The 20,542-nt window shown below is 40.0% G+C and overlaps 1 protein-coding gene across 1 annotated transcript in view; it reads right to left on the reverse strand.

Annotated features, from left to right (window-relative positions):
* Window positions 1-3,246: 3,246 nt before the first annotated feature.
* Window positions 3,247-20,542, reverse strand: part of nsg2 (neuronal vesicle trafficking associated 2) — a 35,421-nt gene continuing 18,125 nt past the window's right edge. The window contains exons 4-5 of the mRNA XM_034099464.2: window positions 6,729-6,839; window positions 3,247-4,899 (exon numbers count right to left, since the gene is read on the reverse strand). Of these exons, the coding sequence (XP_033955355.1) occupies window positions 4,702-4,899; window positions 6,729-6,839 (309 nt within the window). The 3' untranslated portion in view covers window positions 3,247-4,701. The remainder of the gene's footprint in view (window positions 4,900-6,728; window positions 6,840-20,542) is intronic.

The raw sequence follows: 20,542 nt of genomic DNA on the forward strand, positions 1-20,542 counted from the left end.
TCTCCCCATTTATAGCTTAACATCTACGTATCCACTTTTAATGTTAACACACCCATCATTTCCAGAATGAAAAGGGTATCTTTAAGACCCCTATCAGTGAAACAAAATGCATTTGTCCTTACAGCTCATATCAAATGTTATCATACATTGACAGGAACAACTAAACCCATGAGGGACAAATCAAACTAAATACAAAAGTGTCTGCATCTGCCAGTATGCATGTCTGTCTAGTGCAGCTTTGATGAAACTCCTGATGGCTTCATGACTCTTCTCTTCCTGTATGATTTCTTATTCCCTGTGGCTCTGTTCCTCTCCAATGTCATTTCTCATTCCTTCTCTTCTTTCTGTTTTTTTCTCCTCCACACCTCCCAGGGCCGACTGCTGAGGAGCAGCCTTTCTCTGACAGCAGGGGGGAGATGGAGGTGCAGTGCACATATCACACAGATGGCCGTATGTGTGTATTTTGTGGATATATACAAATAGAGAGACTCGATAGAAGATGGGGAAACACACGGCCACACTTTTCCTTTAGTAATTACATTTTGGTCTAATTTGATTATTTTTGTCAACATCCGTAGAGCACATTTACAAACAACAAAATGTTTTGCAGATCAGATTGTTTTTTATATAGATGAATAAATGATTGAAGGATTAGACCACACTACTAAGTGTATGATGCTACTATATTTTGTTCACAGCTAGTGAGCACAACACCAGGCCTCTTGGAATTGCTGGACAAATTGGCAAACAGGCAAGCATTAATACCGTTGCACGGGAAAAACCTATACGTTGGAAAATAACTGGAACAAACTCACACATTGTTTTATTTCATCCCAATCACATCCAGTTTTTTTCTTTTCATTGTAGCTCCCAACAAATCTTTCACTTCAGTAGTTTCAGTTGTTTCAGATGTGAGCAAATTTTTGCTGTTTATTTAAATATATACCAAGACAATAACTAACATATTTGCCTTGATAGCAAATCTTGTCTCCACTGAGTCAAAACACTACAACACTGCTGCCCATCTTCACCAGCTGAGAGCCAAGTGAGGTGAGGAGTGACAGCTGAAGTGGGTTGAAATAGAGAGTGTGTTGAAAGAAAGACACAGACAGACAGACAGACAGACAGACAGACAGACAGACAGACAGACAGACAGACAGGTTGATGTGTAATGAGGACAAAATGTGAGCAAATATGTAGTTGCATTATGCGAGGGAAAGAGCAAGTCTGAATATAGAAGTCAAAAAGAAATATGGTCCAAACCGAGAAGCAGCTGTTACCATCGTGTAGGGAACACAACTTTAAGATCATCATCAGAGTTTCAGGCCCTTCAGATCCTTTTCTGTGTTTTCTCCATACATCATTCATTCACTCAAAAATGTTTTACCTCTTTTAAAAGTTCACTTGGTTTTCCCCCATCTACATTGACATGGACATGGCTATTCATCTCCACATGTCAGGGATCATTTCCCTCCGTGTTAATCAACACAAAGCCTTTTCTCTCTCTCTCTCTCTCTCTCTCTCTCTCTCTCTCTCTCTCTCTACCCCTCTACTTTTACTTTTCCCCTGTTCTTCCTCCAACATCCCTCTCCACTTTGAAAGCATCCCACCAATGACAGGTCTGCAACACTCAGTCCTTCTTCACATCAATATCTAATATTCTGCACTGGCAGGAATTTAGCATGAATTATACCACTGCAAGCTATTTGCAATTATAATTAGAGAGCCAGAGAGGATTAATCCACAGTTCATCCCACATCTGATTGCCAATTGTCCCTCGTAAGTAATCAGGGCCATAAGGTCTTTTAAATGAATGGTCTAATAAGCCTGCTGAGGGTTGTATGCTTCCGCAGAAATGAATCTTAAATTACGCAGTTCTGCTAAAATCAGTGAGCTTTTAAAAAAACATACACGTTATTATTGTCTTTTAAGGGTGTCTTTTTAAAATGAGCAACTGCATTTTTTCCCTTTTATCTTTACTGATTTATTCCCAGTTCGGTCAGTCGTCTTGTTGTTGTTGCCCTTTGTTGGCCTGTCAAAGATTGACAGCTACCCTTTCTGGCCCATATGAAGTCGCCAGCTGCTTCTGTTCACCTGACCCTTCCTTTCACAACATGTCAGCGTTGTGCTAGCATTTTGTAAGCATATGCAACCATCTGTCCAATAAGGGTGGACTCTTGAGTTAGTTCTGTTGTGTATCCATGTGGGAGAAAAGAAAGCAGCAAGCATAAGGACACTTGTCTTTTATGAGCAGTTGTCAACATTTAAGTATGCATATTTGCAACTGAATGACTTAACAGTGAGGCTTTCTTATTTTATGGAGCTATTATGGGCTCATTATGGATAAACATGTTCATGAGCAAAGACCATCAAATGGAGTGGCCCAATTTCAAAGAATAAAAAAAACAGAAACAAAAAGTAATCTTATTGTGAAAACTATTAGTTGGCCTCCAAACTCGTCAAAGTAGGATCCGTTTATTAAATAGAACTGCAATAATAGTAAGATAATAGAAGAAAATAAACAAAGCTTTATGCTATTGCTGCCTCTTTGTCTTTGAGATACCAATTACATATCTTTTGAAACCCTCAAAACTTGAATATTACTTTTATCTGTTGGATTCTGCTTAACATGCAGGAGGGTGTGCGCTTACTGTACACATTGCCACTTCCTGGACATTTAAATGTGAAATTAAATGTACATGTGTTTATATTTTAGAGTGACAAACCCTATATTTCTTTCATGTTGAGTTTTCTGTTTTGTTTAGTCAGCAGGCGATTTAGTCCTCAGTGATAAAAAAACAGACAGCTGACGGATTCATTATAATACAAGCCTCTAATTAGAAAAGCTAGCTCTTCTTGTCACTCACTGAAGACTCTGTTGTTAGTGCTGCTCGCACGAAAAACTGAGGCCTTATCTGCCATTCACAGAGGACTCTGTAGACAGATAATATATCCAGTAGCTATTGCAGATACATGTATTCTGCTGGTACCTTATTTGCTGTCAATCACACCTGCTCATCATTACAGCTGAAAAATCTGTCTGCAGCCCTGAACATTTCTGTACACGGGGGGCAGAATACATATCTAATGTAGTGTGGATTTGTGAAGGATTATGACAATCTGAATAATACAACCCGTAGGAAAAACCATCACTGTCATTCACATTGCACTATCTCCGGGCTGGATTGCCCTTTGTGTGTGTGCTAGGCAGACACAGCAGTAAGTGGGACAGACAGACACACTCAGCACAGGTCACAGCTTGTTTTATTTTGAATTCAAACCAAGAGAAGAGGGGACAGGGATGCACACTGATAAATTACACCAGGTATCGCTACATATCAACTAACAGCATCACAATATCTCGTAAAAGCGCTCTTGACAACAGATCCAACATTTACAAAATGAAAAATAACAGTACAGGAAGAAAACTTGGCCGCAGTTAAAGCCCATCCATAAAAAGAACAAAAACACAGCGGTAATAACAGTGTGGCAGGAGACCGGGATATGCACTGTATTTATTTTCCCGTCTGCAGCATTTTGTTAAATGGACCTACAAGACTGAAGCAATAGGCTATGTAAGTAACTTGCAGAAACCAACTGGAGGTCTGTAAAAAAAAAAAAAAAGGAAAAACCTCCTAATAAAAGCTACTACAAGGCACACACACACAAAAACTAGCCTGAGCGCTCAGTTTTATTTACAAAGATTTCAGGATATAGCACAGCACATTGAAATGTTACTGAATAAGAGCCACCGAACAGCCATGATGGGACAATAATGTTATTCAATCAACACACAATGTGTTGCGGTTGTTGAAATTGCCGTTAAACCTTAGACAATACAGCGGAAATGTTTAAAAACTATGTTACAGAAATACAAGACCATACTGACATTTTTTTATTTAGAATATGGAGTTATCTGTGTGTGTGATGTGTTTGTCAAATGTGCCTGAGGTTACGCAGTTTGGATAAGAAAGGCAGGAAAGAACAAGGGCTGTGAATGAATATACAATAACTACAGTATACACACTTAACGAAAGAAAAAAAGGACTCAGCGAGCGTGAAATTCCATATTGACTGGTTCCTATGTACAAAGATAATCACATACAAATCATCCATACATTACAGTAGAAAATAAATATATCAAGACATTCAATAAATAATAAGTTAGAGAGAGGGACTAAAAACATGGTAACAAGATAGGTGTGTGTGTGTGTATGTGTGTGTGTGTGTGTGTGTGTGTGTGTGTGTGTGTGTGTGTGTGTGTGTGTGTGTGTGTGTGTGTGTGTGTGTGTGTGTGTGTGTGTGTGTGTGTGTGTGTGTGTGTGTGTGTGTGTGTGTGCGTGTGTGCGTGCGTGCGTGCGTGCGTGCGTGCGTGCGTGCGTGCGTGCGTGCGTGCGTGCGTGCGTGCGTGCGTGCGTGCGTGCGTGCGTGCGTGCGTGCGTGCGTGCGTGCGTGTGTGTGTGTGTGTGTTGGGAAACAAAGAGACTATCGTAATTCAGAATATGACCTAGCATGTGCTCATGGTTTTTTTAATGTCTGCATGCATGTTGTCACCCTATATATTCACTATATATGTAACTGTTATGGATGTGTACGTCTATATTTTTTACTTGTCACCTACATGTATGTGTGTGTGTTTCTGTGTCTACATCTTCCGGTGTTTCTTCATGTCTGCATGAACACCCTCAAATGACGGCTAACTTAGTGGCCCTCGCTGCCTGGGGGCTTCGGGTCGGGCTGCTGCCCTGCGGGCCCTCCAGGCAGCCAGGGGGAGACCGAGTGTGAGGTGGTCTGCTTGGCCATGCTGTAGTGGCTGATCACTGTGTAGAAACGGCCCCTCGAGTTGGCATCCTGGGCGGCGTAGTACGCCTCCAGAGAGGCTGGGATACACCGCTTGTGCTGTGAGGGAGAAACAGTGAGGTTCAGAACATTTATCAATTACTTTTTGTTCAAGTGCTACATGTAGTTATCAAGGTGGGACAATATACTGTAACCAAAATCTGTAGTAAAAAAAAATGTTTTTACCAAGGATATTTACATGAACGTGTATTTTACATGAATGGAATCAGATCAAATATAACAGTTCTTACTTGTTATTGAGGGATCCTCTACTCAGTCAGAGAGAATTCTAACTCTCAGTGAAGTGCCCCACTTTTTTATGGGAAAATGTACACTTACATTTACAGAAATATAAAATGAGTGGTATACTTGGCATTACTCAGTAATGTTACAATATAATGATATGATCTTTATAAAAAAAAACATGCCTCAAAAAGCTAACATCAATGTCTAAACAACTTACAAAATATACTGTGTGGTTCCCAGTAGGCCAAAACTAAACAAATGTCTCTCAAGAATTTTTTTATGAGGAAAGATAATATATATATTTTTGAGGGAATAGAGAGAAGAAACCATTACATTAACATAACTGAATTCATTAGCACCCTGTATATGTTGAGGGGATACACAGGCCATTCAACTGTAATGTAGTGTGTAAATGATTGTATTTTGAGTCTGTAGAGAAGTGTAAGTTGCTTGGAGTGCATATATTCACAACCTTATGTGCTGTTGTGTAGTGTGTGCCATATTGTATGAGCAGGTTTTCTATTAACACTTCTGCACCCGTTGTACACACATGTGACACTGCTAATAATACCTCAGCAGACTGCAGGCAGAGCCCCTGCAGGGACTGTAACTAGATTTATTCTACCTTAAGATTTGTCCAGAGACACATACAGTACTTCCAAGGTGACCTCTCACAAAGTACAGAGACACTTGTGTTTTAGGTGCAGTGCAGGAGAAAGAGGAGAGGAAACAAGAGGAGAGTTAAACCTTTCTAGACTAATACTATGCATATCTAGACAGCAGATTGTTGGATAAGGATGGCTGTATAAGCCGTTATCTTTTACGGCCCCAGCCATATCAATTGGGGGTTGGTGACCATAATGTGGTAATTATTGTCAAATATGCAGTTCCCCTAAAATGGACATGGCTAATTACATTTGGCTTCTGAATGAAAGCAGTAAAGCCTAAAATAACATGAGATTTTACTTGTCGTAAAAAAAACACTGATACCATTGATTGATTGAGTGCCTATATGGTGAGCCGGTTAGCATTTTCATGTTACATGACCTCAAAAATAGGGCTGTGCGTTTTTTTCAGCTTTATTTTTTAACTTGTTTTGAAAGTAGATAAGGAGACAATGTAGGGACAATATTGTCTCTAGTGCTAAAAATAAAAATATTTCAATTTCTTCGAGGCCATTTTAAGAAATACGCTTATTCATTTTGAGGACCTTGATACAACCCTCAAAGGATGTGTTGCTACTACCGCCAGGCTGAAAAACATCAACAAAGCAGACATTGATCCTGGCTTTCTCCAAAGGTAACAACATCTGCTTAAGCACTTCTAAAGTTCACTAGTAAACACTTTATATCTAGTTGTCCTTATTTGGATTTTTGGAAAAAACAGTTATCTGATGATGTTCCCTTGGAGTGTTGGACATTTTGAAGGACATTTCTAGCTATTGAGGATTTTTGTACGGAGTAATCATATCCATCATCTGATTTAAAAAATATATTAAAATAGGGATTATTTGCAGCTTTACTTCTCATCCTGTGGAAGCTACTTTACTACCCAGCTGCCCTGCTAACAACCTGTCTGTCTCTGGGCTGTGAATAGATGTGTTGTAAAGCTGTAATGAAACGTGTGCCACTTATGGTTCTTACCTTGTAAATGAATCCATCTGGGCAGGCGTGGTCATAGGTGAAGGCTTTATAAACCACCAGGAACACGATGCAGGCGAGGAAGGCCAGGGCCAGGATGATCAGAATCGTCACCTGAGGGCAGGACAAACAGTCAGTGTGTGTGCCAGAGCCATAAAGCAGGGTTGTGAGTGTGTGGTTTATATAAGTGGGGCAGGGTTAGTACTAGACAGTGAGAAAGATGGAGTATCTGCACCAGTGTGTGTGATTGTGTGTGTGTAGCCATAATAAATGGCACAGTAGGACACTGCTGAGTGAAGTGAATGGCTCCTCAAGGCAAGGTGTTCCTGTTGAGCTTCGTGATGGCTGGCTCAGGTTGTGACACTGTACCAGGACCTGTGCCTTTTTAGCATTGCCAAGTTGTCACAGGCAAGGCAAAGCAGGTTTATTTATATATAACAGTTTAACAACATGGCAATTCAGAATGTTTTATACGAAGCATTAAAAGCATCAGGAAAAATTTGCAAAATAAACCCATTTTGAATTACAATTCAAATACAATTAAAACAGTCACTAAAGAGCCAAGAGAAATGAAAACAAGCTTGTATACATTAAGACCGGTGTAAATACAAGAATACAAGTTACATTGCTGTTTAAGAAAGGCATACTTGTTTGATTGAATGAAAGGCAGAGGCAAATGGCAAGGTCATTGGCTATAATGAGACTTGCAGCAGAATTTTTTTCTGGGGGTTTGTTCCAGATATATATATATGGATATTTACTCTGGGGACAGAAAGCAGACCTGTTCTGAATTTATAATATAATATAGAAGAAAATCATACATGTACTTTGACTACCAAACCATGCAGTGCTTTATCAACCACTAGTAGTATTATGCAGTATTATTACATGAAGCCAGGGAAGTAACATCAGAACTAAAGTGATGTGATCCACTTTCTAATGTTTTCATTATTCGAAAAGCAATGGTGTGACTTACAAAATGACCAATGTCTGTTCTGCAGCACACCATGACTGAATCAGCATTCACAACACCAGCCTGAAACTAGAGCAGATCCACAGGATTCAGCCATCTTCAAGTCCATTATTTAGTCTTGCTCTATTCCTACTGTGACATGTTCAAATGTATTCAGTGAAACAGGCCTATTGCAAATATGAACTTCTAATTAGGTTTCTTGAATAAATAATGGTTTAATTAATATGCAAGAAAAGTTCTCATAAGTTCCCTCCTCATTAAATTATAAATGTTCTGCAAAAGTGAAAGATCAAAGCGCACTAAAGCTACATGTATAGGAGAGTTGTCTCAGCTTACACTAAATCTTCCTGTAATCCTAAAAGATATCACCTCCTGTTATGCAGATGGTGAAGTTTTTTTCACATGATGTGAGCTTAACATGAAGGACTTCATTATGACAAGATGTCTCATATAGAGTCCTATTAAATTAGGACTAGGACATAATTCATTTGTGCTTCAAGTTTGACTAATATCACTTGCAACCTTAAGGTACTATGATTAGGATGTGTCTGATGTAAAGCAACCAAACATTAAAAAACTGACATTTGCCCTGCCTTTCGTCTTGCTATATTTGCATTTTGTTGGCGCCGTTTCCTTTTCCGTAGCTCTTTCTTGGAGCTGTTTCCTTTCCCGTAGCTCTTTCTTGGAGCTGTTTCCTTTCCCGTAGCTCTTTCTTGGATGTGTTAATACGATCTATATCTGGTAACTGCATTTTTATCTCAAGTTGAAGCCCAAAAACGTCCAGAAAATATCCGAACATACAGAAAGGGGATGATGTCTCTACAAAAACATACTGATAGATTTAGTGGGTCAGAAGAGATGGTTATTTTTGTATTAGTCCATACACAATTTGTAGGGAAATCCTATTTATTGTGCCTTTTTAAATGTTTTGCATATACAAACAGGATATAAAGATCAATTTGCCATTTTGTTCGAGGACTTCATCATTATTATTGAGTCTTTTTCGAAGCAAATTGCTAATAAAAACCACCAAATGTATACAAACACTTTAACGTGAGGGTTTGCTCTCATGAAAGGCACAACGCCATTGCATCGAACATCAACATGATTATACTTATTTTGATTGGCATATCTTTTTTTCAAGGTTATTCAATATAGTATATAGATGTTCAGCTCAGCCCTCGATGACGACGCACATTGCCTTTGGTGTTAATGATTGTGAGGGAGAAAAATGTATTGATTTTCAGTTGTTGTGTATCTTTTTTTAATTAGCCTGATGAAACTATCAGCATCCTTCCTCCCATAAAACCTTTGCCGAGATAAATCTTTCAATCTTCCAGCTGAACACGGTGAGAAGCATAAAACGTTATTGTCCTGTAAATACGTTGAAGAAACTGTATTTGTTAAACCACAGGAAGCTATGAGGTGTAAAATCTGGAACAAAATTAAATGTTCTGGTACATCTTGACAGCAATGAACACAAATATTATTAGCACTCGCTTAGACAGAGTCAAAATAGTGTGAACAATGCTTAATAGCAACTTAAAGAGTTAATTGAAAGTGAATAAAATGAAATTACACATTTGTCTTTCTGCCTACTGATGCAAATACAAAATGCCTCTCTGTAATGTTAGGTGTGAAACATTCATTTCCCTGGCAGGCTAGACAATGTCGAAGTAAAGCAGATTAATATATAAAAGGATTTATTTCCTCCTACTTTCTACTTGACATCCTGATTGGGTGCTTCTGAGCGAGCACTTCATTAGAATTATGCAAATCAAGAGCATTGGATAGCTATGTTTAAATATTATATTTTCCGCAATGTCACAAATTTCAAATGTGTGGTCCATGCATGCTTGTGTTGGCATTTGTCTGCATTCCCTGCATGTCCAAGATAAATGCCTTTAAAAAGTCAGACTTATCCCAGTGACTGAGTCGAAAATATAATACAAGCTTCCATTATGGTCGGATGCCCCTAATTTCCTGTGTCCATTTTGAAACTGGCGTTATGCCATTCTCGATGTTCTGCTCTCTATGTGATCTGTCACTGTGATATGTCAGAGTAATTACACATGGGTGTGAACATTAGTCTCCATCAGTGTTATGGGGGTGGACAGGGACACGCTAACTAAGTGGCTGTTTACTTGGTGTCAACGGGGGGACAAGACTCTGAGGCTTCATGCTACTGATACTCCTTTTAAATTACATCTCACATCACACACTGAGGAACATTTAAAGGACGCATTTAAAGTCATGGTGACCTGCCTTTGAGAGCAGAAACAGACGTGGAATGACTGATTAAGACCCACCCTGACCCCTTTTTTGATGCACTTGAAAACAGCTTATTAAGGAAAGGGATTACTTTAAAGCTCTTCATATCACACAGCAAGCAATCAGCGCTTTATGCATGTGGAGACCCAACTTTGTGTCGACAGAACATGCTTTCTCTTTTGCACCACTGAAACGAAGGAAATTACAAATGCATGATTTTGAATTATTAGTCTGTGCTGCCCACCCATCTGAAACATACAGCTGATTATTTATTGAATCAAACCGCTTCCTGCAGAATATATGATCTTAAATTATGCTTGAAATCAAACCAGATACATGAAACAGATTAGTGGTATCAACTCTTGCATAGAGAGGCTAGCTTGTGTTAAAGTTTGCTGACACTTTTATTGTAGATTCAACACAGAAGTCGGAGCAATAGTTCAGTCAATAACCCCGCCCTTAGTAATAGAAACGATCGCTACAGTGTCTCTGTTGATGCAGCTGCAGCCATGTGGTGTATGAATCCATTAAAAATCTATCCTGACCTTTCTCCATTATTCATAATCTGGCTGAACTCTGCAGTAAACCTCAGGAGGTCGTCAGGGTAACGCTACAGCTCAGGGATGAAGACTGCCCCCGTGAATGAAGTGGATTCATACATTTATCGGCCAGTATCTACTGGACAGATGCAATATTCCTCCATGATAAGATAATGCTTCTGATAACGGCTGAATCTGGGCCAAGGGTGCGGCCACATTACTATTGAATAGGAGAGAACAACATGCAGTAGAATCAAATACCAAAGAAAATCCTTCTTTTGGTCAATACACCATTATGATATATCCCAGCAGCTTCTCCCAACCACATCAACATCATCCTGTTTTCTGTTGAACAGGGCTGTTATGTCATTAGCGCTCCAGTATATGACATCGTAGAAACACTATCACCACCAACACACGCATCATCCTGTTTGCTGTGCCACACAGATAACAGAGAGACATTTGTTTCTCTTGGATGCAAGTGGAAACAAAGCATGCTGTTATAGTTTGGACTGAAAGCAATGTGTCTTTAACTAAAATTGGCTGCATCAGTAAAGATAGGAGTGACTGCATGGCATGTGACTTGACTGCATGGCATGTGACTGGGCCCACTTTAGTTGTTTAACCTCATCCACCCAGTCTGTTGGAAAGATGATCATGTTTATATTCAAATATTAATTTGACCAGCTTCCTCCTTTGAATTCACACTGTTTGCCCCATGATACTGGATATGATACATCAACACTTCAGACCAAAATGAACACTAGACACCCAAATAAAGAAAGTGTAATCAAACTATTCCTGTTGTGTTTTGCTTCTTATTTGGATTTTCTATCTAGGAAAGTCAAACTTGAACAGTGACACCATGTTCATATGAAAAGCATAACAACAAGTACAGTCAAAATAAAAAAGGTCCCTTTTAAAATGAGTGATCACTATTTGGGTTAAGCCAAAAAAGCACCAAAAGAAATCCTTAAGGCCCAATTTCTTTCTTACATATAGTCAAAACACTAAAAATGTTTAATTAAAGTATGCAAACGTCCTCTACATTGAAACTCAGAAGTCAAATTGGCAGTAATATTATACTAAATATCCTTGATTAAATAAAAAGTAGCTAATCTTGTCAATTAACTGGCAAACAATTGGTATCATTGCTTCAAAACAAACATTCAAATGTCAACATTTTTATATCTTTCTGTCATTATACTTTATCATCACACATTTTTATGCACATTGTCTCCCATTCCTTTGTTATGCATCAGAGTGTTCAGCTGTAGACGATTGCGTATTATGGAAAAAGACAAACAATCAAACCAGATTAGAAAAGATCCAGTAGGATTGTTTCCCTCATTAGAAGATTAAGCATTGTTTATGTTTACCCACATCTTTCATAACACACGCCACCTGTTTAGATTTCTAACAATGCACCCCTCTGGATTGTAGAGAATAATTGATTTATAAATGATATCTTCCACGAAATAAACTTACATTTATGGCTGCACAGTGGTTCAAAGGCAGTTTCTTTGAAGGTAATGCTTCTTCACAGTCTATTTCATCTCCATTCGACATATGATTTATTTCCTTTTTTTAACACCACGCCATGTTAGAATGCAACACACCACCCACACTGCAGGAACTTGATAGGCCATATGGGGGGAACAGACACCTCTTCACATTCGCCCGAGGAGAAGAGGTGAATATGTAAGTGTGTGTCTGAGCGAGAGAAAGAGGGAGTGTGACAGGAGGGGGGTGGGAGAGAAAAATGACGCTGATAAAAACAGATAACAGAGTGGCAGAAGGAGCAAAGTGAGATATAAAGGAGGATACGACGGAGACAATAAAGCGGCGTGTGAAAGGCAGACAGAGATGGAGATCCAGAAGCAGATGGAGAAGCTCCTTCCCACTCGTGGTAGCAGGTGGCAGAGTCAGACAGAGAGTTAGGCGGGCAGCAAACACAATGGGATATCAGTTCATGCACCAATCAATACATCACTGATAAACAACAATTCAGTCATCTTCCTATTACCCCCTGAAACCTGCTTTACTGCAGCACAAACGCACCTCAATCTCCCGTGTTTGTAATGGTTTATTTTACTGCGACTTTTCAGTGAAGCCTTGTGCAAGACATGCCGAGAAACATGCATTAAAAAGATCTATAAATATCGAATGAGAAAAAGTTATAATATTAAATCCATGTAATAACTTCTGATGCCCTAAGGGAAATGTAATGATTATGAAATTAATTAACTCGACAAGAGGGTGAGCTAGTGCCGGGAGAAGGCCTCCTCTTTAAAGATAAATTAAATAAGAAAAGCTTAAAGGTCACCGGTCAAAAGGAAGCAGAAGTCAGTGGGCAATATATTTCCACAGGATTCGGCTTTGTTAACAGGCTGTAGTTGTTCCTTAAGGGAGATATTCTTTATCCTCAGGAACCAGACCAAAAATATAGCTTTAAGATCCATCAAAGCGCAGATTGAAATGAGTCCTGCTGAAGTCTGTAATGAGGACACTAAGCCCTCACCTGCTCATCATATGTAGAAGCGTTTAGGTCAGGGATCAGCTAGCTACATAAAATGTAAATGAAAGACTTTCTTATCCTCTTAGGGCAGTTTTGTAATGATGAATGTAATGAGGTGTGTAACAGCATGCCTGCTAGGGCAACTGGTTGGTATCTTTAACCGATAACTGAAAGGTCACAGGTTTGATCCCTGTGTGTCCTTGAGCATTACACAGAGCCCCCAGCTACTCTGTCATTGCACATATGATATCAATGTGCAGGTGGTGGATAAGAGCATTAGGTAACTGATGCCCCTGGTAAACCTGGTTCTTCAGTAATGGAAGAGGTATTCCCTTTCATTATATAAAAGTACCCCTGACAACAGTATAACATAGTGTATCTTGCTTTATACCCTAATACTTACAATTACTTGTGCATAAAAAGTGCTTCTTTCTTAAAGGGGGTTCAAACAAAAATTGTTATGGTTTAATCCTTAAGATTATATAGTTTGTTTAAGCTACAAATGTTTTACATCTTAGTTGAAAAAGTAACTATTAATCATAGTCGAACATGCACTATTTCACTCTGAAAAGCTGTATAAAGTAAAAAAAAGCACATACAAATACTACTTCAGCACAGTACTCGTATGTATCGCTGTAGTTCTTAACTTATGTTCTGATACCAGATTGATGCCACACTTCAAAAGAAAAAACACTTGTTTTATCTCAATCAATATCTCTAGAGCTGAATGTGAGAACGGTTTACTTTTTTCATTGATTTTCTTCCAGGACATCTTCGCAGAGGTGACTTCTAATCTCTTTGCGCCTTCAGCCAAATTCTCATAGTCAGCGAAACAAGGAAAGCTCTCAAAGCAGGAGCCTCTGAGGAGCAAACGTCCGAGCGGGGATCTGAGAGGGGGCGGAGGGACGTCGAGGAGGCCGTGTACGGGGACCGGGGCTCTGGAGGACTGGATATCCGGTTGAGGCGAGCACAGTTACAGTAGTGTGTGGCAACAAAGAACAAACACTCCACTGTTGAGATGGATCGCATCTCTGATGGAAACAAAAACTGTTAAAATGCCAACCTGAGAAAACACAATTTTCCTCTGAACTCAGGTCAGCCATGGTCGGTTTGCCTCAGGTCTCATCTATTGAGTTCAACAAGCGTCACAGTTTATCATTTTCCAGAGACAAGGAAAATGGGTTTGGAAGAAGGTCCATGCAGTGCTCATGCTATATTTCTTTTTGAGTCAGGGGGTTCACCGTTTCTTAGAGGGCAGTGGGATAAATAAAGAAAACAGTTAATCCAGTAGAGCTACAGCAAAGTGTAAAGGTTGATGAACGGCATCTTGGACCACAGAATCAAAGAAGTAAATGCAGGAAAAATGCACAATGTAAAAGCTGCTTTTCTGTCTGGTATAAACAAATATAATCTCCCTCTCTGGGATTACACACCCAGAGGTGACCTATAAACACTTTTTACTTGCAGCCTCCTTCATAAAAATGCAGTCAGTGGTGTTGTATTTTCTTTAACCAGAAACAACTATTGTGTTCAAATGATTAGGAAAATACCAGAAACATTTGAAATGCTTAGCAACCTTGAAAAGTATAATCATTAGATATTTAACTGATTTATATGGATTATGGTCATCTCAGTTAAAAATCTTAAAGAGACAGGTGTAGGATTTGGCAGAAATGTAAGCAACATCTTGAATGCATAAGAAACATTTGGGGGTAAATGAGGCTACATTTACAAAAAGAGCATTTGACTGCAATATTAGGGGTTTTCTAGTTTTTGTATCAGCCGTTTTGTTTGTCGTTAAAGAACATCAAAAGTCTTTCTCCCGCATGTATGCAGTATGAAGGAGTACAGCGCATGCTAAGCAGGAGATAGATGCTAGTTATGCTAATGCATCAAGAAAGGTCTCTTTGGAGACAAAACTTCAAAGGTTTTGTCTGAGCATGCTGTTGTATTGGTTAGAGGAGAATGTGCTCTTAGGGTATAGACTTTAATTCAAATAGCAGGTGGGCTTAAAATGACGGAAAACGTAACACATGAAGGGGTAAAAGAGACAAAGAGAACAACAGCATTAACAAGAGCATAATGAATAAACATGTCTCCCTTTTACAGAGACATAATGATGCTCAGTTGCTCCTAAAATATGATCTGAAACCTTCTGTGCTCCAACACCGAGACAACATGTGCACTGAGGAAATAGACAGTACTAATCGATAACGACAATATATCCAAATGCATCCTCAATAATGTGAACATAACAGTTGCACACACGGACACACAATCAAACACACACTAATTATGAATCATTAATATGTCTCTGAGGAGTCACCAAACATCTGGATTAGATTTGCTAATCAGCTCCTACTCTGCTGGATGAAGACGTAGCAAGAGAAGACATATTATTAATGATAGGACTTACTTTGCATACACACACACACGCAAAGAACACAAACACACAGAGGACACTTAGCGCACCTGAAATGTTGTTTACATCACCAGACACAGTTCATTACTCTAATGTTTCCAGAGCTCTCTGTCTCATGGGTATTGTTTATGTCCCTGCATATGTTCAACATTCAGACAGCTGCATGTTTGTTAGTTAATATGCAGGGCTGCTACTTGGGCAACTTTCATTTGTGCAAGTTCAAATCATGTTGAAATTGAAATCTTCTTACATTTGATATACAAGAGGCATTTTCTTTTCTTTTAACTATCAACCAATCATTACTTTTTATTTGTCATATCTTATCATAAAAGAATGGTGTTGAGAGAAGAACTTAAAATATATAGGAAGGATTGTTGTAGAGTGGTGAGATTTAGGGGAGGAATATGAATGCAGTTGGGAATACAAGAATTGAAGAGCAAAGCTTTAGGGGGAAAACTGATGATGGGGAGAGGCTGCAAGCTGCTTTCCACCCTAATAAATCATTTCTACCATTCCACAGTCAGTAGAAACTAATGAGAGCATTTCAGCTAACACACTTTACAGTTAAAAATGATGTTCAGAATATGTGGCTTATCAGCATTAAATTATAGATGGGGAACCAAAGGCACATGAATAATAATTATGGTAATAGAACAGAACGAGGACTAATGATACTAATAATAAATGAAGACAGTGAATATGCGATGTCTGGACTGAGAGTACAGAATGATTTACATAATATATGGTAGAGCGGCGGATCGATAGAGAGAACAGACGTGAGAGGAAACAACGGAGGAGTGAGGAGTGGACGGTCGGAGCACTCATCCGCGCTCTGTCTGTCTCCTAATTGCTCCCATGGCTCAGCTTGTCAAAACAGCGGCAGCGAGGTGAAGGACTCTGGCTGAGGACGAGCGCACAATGACCACTCGCCTTCTTTCTCCGCTTTATCTAGATGGAAAATATCAAAGTTTTTTGAGTTTTTCTTTGGCTCACGTCTCTATTTTTATTGAATGAACAGATTTTGCCATACCGTCGTGCAGCAGGAATGTGTTCTTTGAGTCTTATCAGGCAAAAATGCATCATATCTGCACAGGGCTTCAATGAAAAGATAACATTTTATTCCTACACATGGAAGAAACTAAAGGTATCTCCAAAATTAAAGCAACAGACAACATAATTCGCAAAATAAAAAAATAGGGGACAGACTAGAAGTAATCAGACCTATATTTTGTCCACTTGACTAACCCTTGACTATTACTATACAATTACTTTTAGTTTAGTTTTGAAAGCACTAAGAGAGGAAAAAACACTGCCTTGGCGACAACAATCTGCTCATAGGACACGTTTTGTTTCATTTAAGTCACTGCAATGGTTCAGGAAAGAAAAAAGATTTTTTAAATTGTCCTATTTCGCAATTTTAAGACATCCTTTGAATATTGCTAGATCAGCATCAGGCACTAATTACTTTTTTCTTCCGGCAATGGCCTAATTTTCCACCAAAATGTTTTGAAATACGCTCACAAGTTTGAGAGATATCCCTGCTAGCTATTCAAATAAAATACATGAGTAATAATTATGTCCGCATGCCGTTTAAAACCAGCCACTTTAAGAAACTGTGACTTCATTTGATCGCTTCACTATGAATCTGGGGACGCTGCATTAAATAGATTGTGCTGTTACCATTCCTATCCTGAGCTGACTGAAACAGAGCACTTAAACAAATCCAACTGCATATGAATATGTGTGCCAAGAGATTTAATGTTGTCCGACTGCGTGTGCTTGTTGGCCATCGATCAGGCTCAGAAATCCTTTTTAGCGTTGGCAACCCCTGAGTTATTATTATAAGTTGTACAATGGAGGGTGGATGCAGCCGCTGTCCTGTCCTTGTATAAAAACAAGACTGGATGGTCAATCTTAAATGGATTTCAGTTCCTTTTTTTCTGTAATCATAAATCTGATTCTCTCTTCGACCTTTGAGATAAAATAGAATTTGCAAAATGTCAGTGCATTGTTTATTGAACGGATAAAAGAGATGATATATTTGTATATGTATTCACATCTGCTGATTTTGATAGGCAGACGGTGATTAGAGTCTGCTATCATTTCAGGTGCTGCTTGATATGGGATCTGAAACAAGATGTAGAACCATTTGGACTAATACATCTTCCCAAATATCACTCACACAGCAGCGATGACTTCCTCTGTTGTTGTCTGTTTCTGGCCGTTTCTCAATGTCGAGTATACCTGCTGCAGAGCCACTATTTCAAGTATACTACGGCGCCAAATGCTGGGCATTTAACATGCATTTAAACAGTCCTTGCAATCACATCTGGCTCGTTCAATTTTTCAGGAGCCAATATTTAACAATAAGAAGACTGTGAATATCTGCCAATAGGAGCTGGCAAGGTTATAAAAGAAAACTGTGTGTGTTAGAAATGCTTCCCAGTACTGAATTTGATGAGAAAGCATGAGTTTATGACAGGATGAAAAGGAAGAGGAAGATGGTGGAAGGACACAGAACAGAGATCAACTGGACAGATGGTGAGAGAGAGGGGAAGTGAAGGAGGAGAAGAGTGATGGAGAGAGAGGGGATGATACAGCTGGACGGAGAAGAGTTAAAGAGAAGAGAAGAAGATTAGTCGAACAACGATAGCCTTTAAGGTTAGCAGGTTAACAAACAAACCCTCACTTCTGGTACCATTTGTTTACATTATAAGCTCTGAATTCAAGCAAACAACAGCCGCTTCAAATAACATTAATGTAAGATGATAACGAAATTCAATTCAGCTCAGCACTTGTTAAACATTAGTTCCATTGTGCTATAACTAGATAGCTCTAAAGTCTAAGGTTGTCTTAATGTAGTAACCTATTCATTTTCTTTGGTGTTACTGAAGGATCTGCAAAGATATACAGTACAGCACTAGCTACAGCATACTAAGGTTACATAAAGTTCTTTCGGGCATAGAGTAGTTGTTTTGCTTCTGATGAAAATGTACACAATATTTCTGCATCACATCCATCCATCCATCCATCCATCTTCTCCCGCTTATCCGTGGTCGGGTCGCGGGGGTAGCAGTTCCAGCAGAGAGCCCCAAACTTTCTTTTCCCTGGCGACATCAACCAGCTCTGACTGGGGGATCCCAAGGCGCTCCCAGGCCAGCGAAGAGATATAATCCCTCCACCTGGTCCTAGGTCTACCCCTTGGTCTCTTCCCAGCTGGACGTGCCTGGAACACCTCCCTAGGGAGGCGCCCAGGTGGCATCCTAACTAGGTGCCCGAACCACCTTAACTGGCTTCTTTCGACGCGAAGGAGGAGCGGCTCAACTCCGAGTCCCTCCCTGATGACCGAACTTCTCACCTTATCTCTAAGGGAGACACCAGCCACCCGGCGGAGGAAACCCATCTCGGCCGCTTGTATCCACGATCTCGTTCTTTCGGTCATGACCCATCCTTCATGACCATAGGTGAGGGTAGGAACGAAAATGGCCCGGTAGACAGAGAGCTTTGCCTTCCGGCTCAGCTCCCTTTTCGTCACAACGGTGCGGTAAAGCGACTGCAATACCGCTCCCGCTGCTCCGATTCTCCGGCCCATCTCACGCTCCATTGATCCCTCACTCGAGAACAAGACCCCGAGATACTTGAACTCCTTCACTTGGGGTAAGGACTCATTCCCTACTTGGAGTGGACAGTCCATCGGTTTCCTGCTGAGAACCATGGCCTCAGATTTGGAGGTGCTGATCCTCATCCCAGCCGCTTCACACTCGGTTGCGAACCGATCCAGTGAGTGCTGAAGGTCGCGGACCAATGAAGCCATCAGAACCACATCATCTGCAAAAAGCAGTGGTGCAATCCTGAGTCCACCGAACTGCAGACCCCCCCCCCCCACGACTACGCCTCGAAATCCGATCCATGTATATTACAAACAGGATTGGTGACAAAGCGCAGCCCTGGCGGAGGCCAACCCTCACCGAAAATGGGTCCGACTTACTGCCGAGGACCCGGACACAGCTCTCGCTTTGGGAGTACAGAGATTGGATGGCCCTGAGTAGAGACCCCCTCACCCCATACTCCCGCAGCACCTCCCACAGTAACTCCCTGGGAACCCGGTCATACGCCTTCTCCAAGTCTACAAAACACATGTAGACCGGATAAGCGTACTCCCAGGCCCCCTCCAGGATCCTTGCGAGAGTAAAAAGCTGATCCGTCGTTCCACGACCAGGACGGAATCCGCATTGTTCCTCCTCAATCTGAGGTTCGACAATCGGCCTGACCCTCCTTTCGAGTACCTTGGAGTAAACTTTCCCGGGGAGGCTGAGTAGTGTGATGCCTCTGTAATTGGCACACACCCTCTGATCCCCCTTTTTGAAATGCATCACATATCGGATTTAAATATCCGATATCGGATTTAAATATCTGAATGAATATAACCCCTAACAGAGAGGTAGAAATTATATATTTTTTATTTATTTAAAACGGCTGCCACGACTGATGGTACAGATATCCTTTCAGGTATATGAACTGTGGTGATCCCTTAACCTCATATAAGTGAAGTTTATGTGAATGTTCCCAATTGTCCAGTAGTCCTCTATTGTTTTTTGTTTTTTTATGTAAACATGAAAATCTTATACATACTATAAGATATCATGTTTGCATTTCTATTTGTGAACAAGGAAGACTGTGAGAATATGAAAGTCGATATTATACTGTGTAATAAATGAACAAATGCAAATCAGTTTTTTCCAAATGACATCTCCATCTCTTCATTGTATATGACTAGAACCATATTCATACCTTGCCTTGTCACAAGAGTACCTTGATTTAGTAAACTGTCATCATCATTGTCTTCATGCAGCATCCATACTTATACACCATGCAAGCAAAACTTTTTTGAAACAACTCAAACAATTAGAAAGAAATATAGAGTGGTTTTAAATGTATAGCTAAAGATATGACCATAGTGGGCGGATAATGCTCACATGAAAACACATTATGATCTCCCTTTTCAGAGAACTTGCTGTCGAGTGCAGCAGAGGAGTTTTCACGCTGTTGATCCCACACCACAAAAACACAAAGCATCCGCCCTCTTCTCCCTTC

The sequence above is a fragment of the Pseudochaenichthys georgianus genome, chromosome 14, assembly GCF_902827115.2.
Source record: "Pseudochaenichthys georgianus chromosome 14, fPseGeo1.2, whole genome shotgun sequence".
Taxonomy (NCBI): Eukaryota; Metazoa; Chordata; class Actinopteri; order Perciformes; family Channichthyidae; genus Pseudochaenichthys; species Pseudochaenichthys georgianus.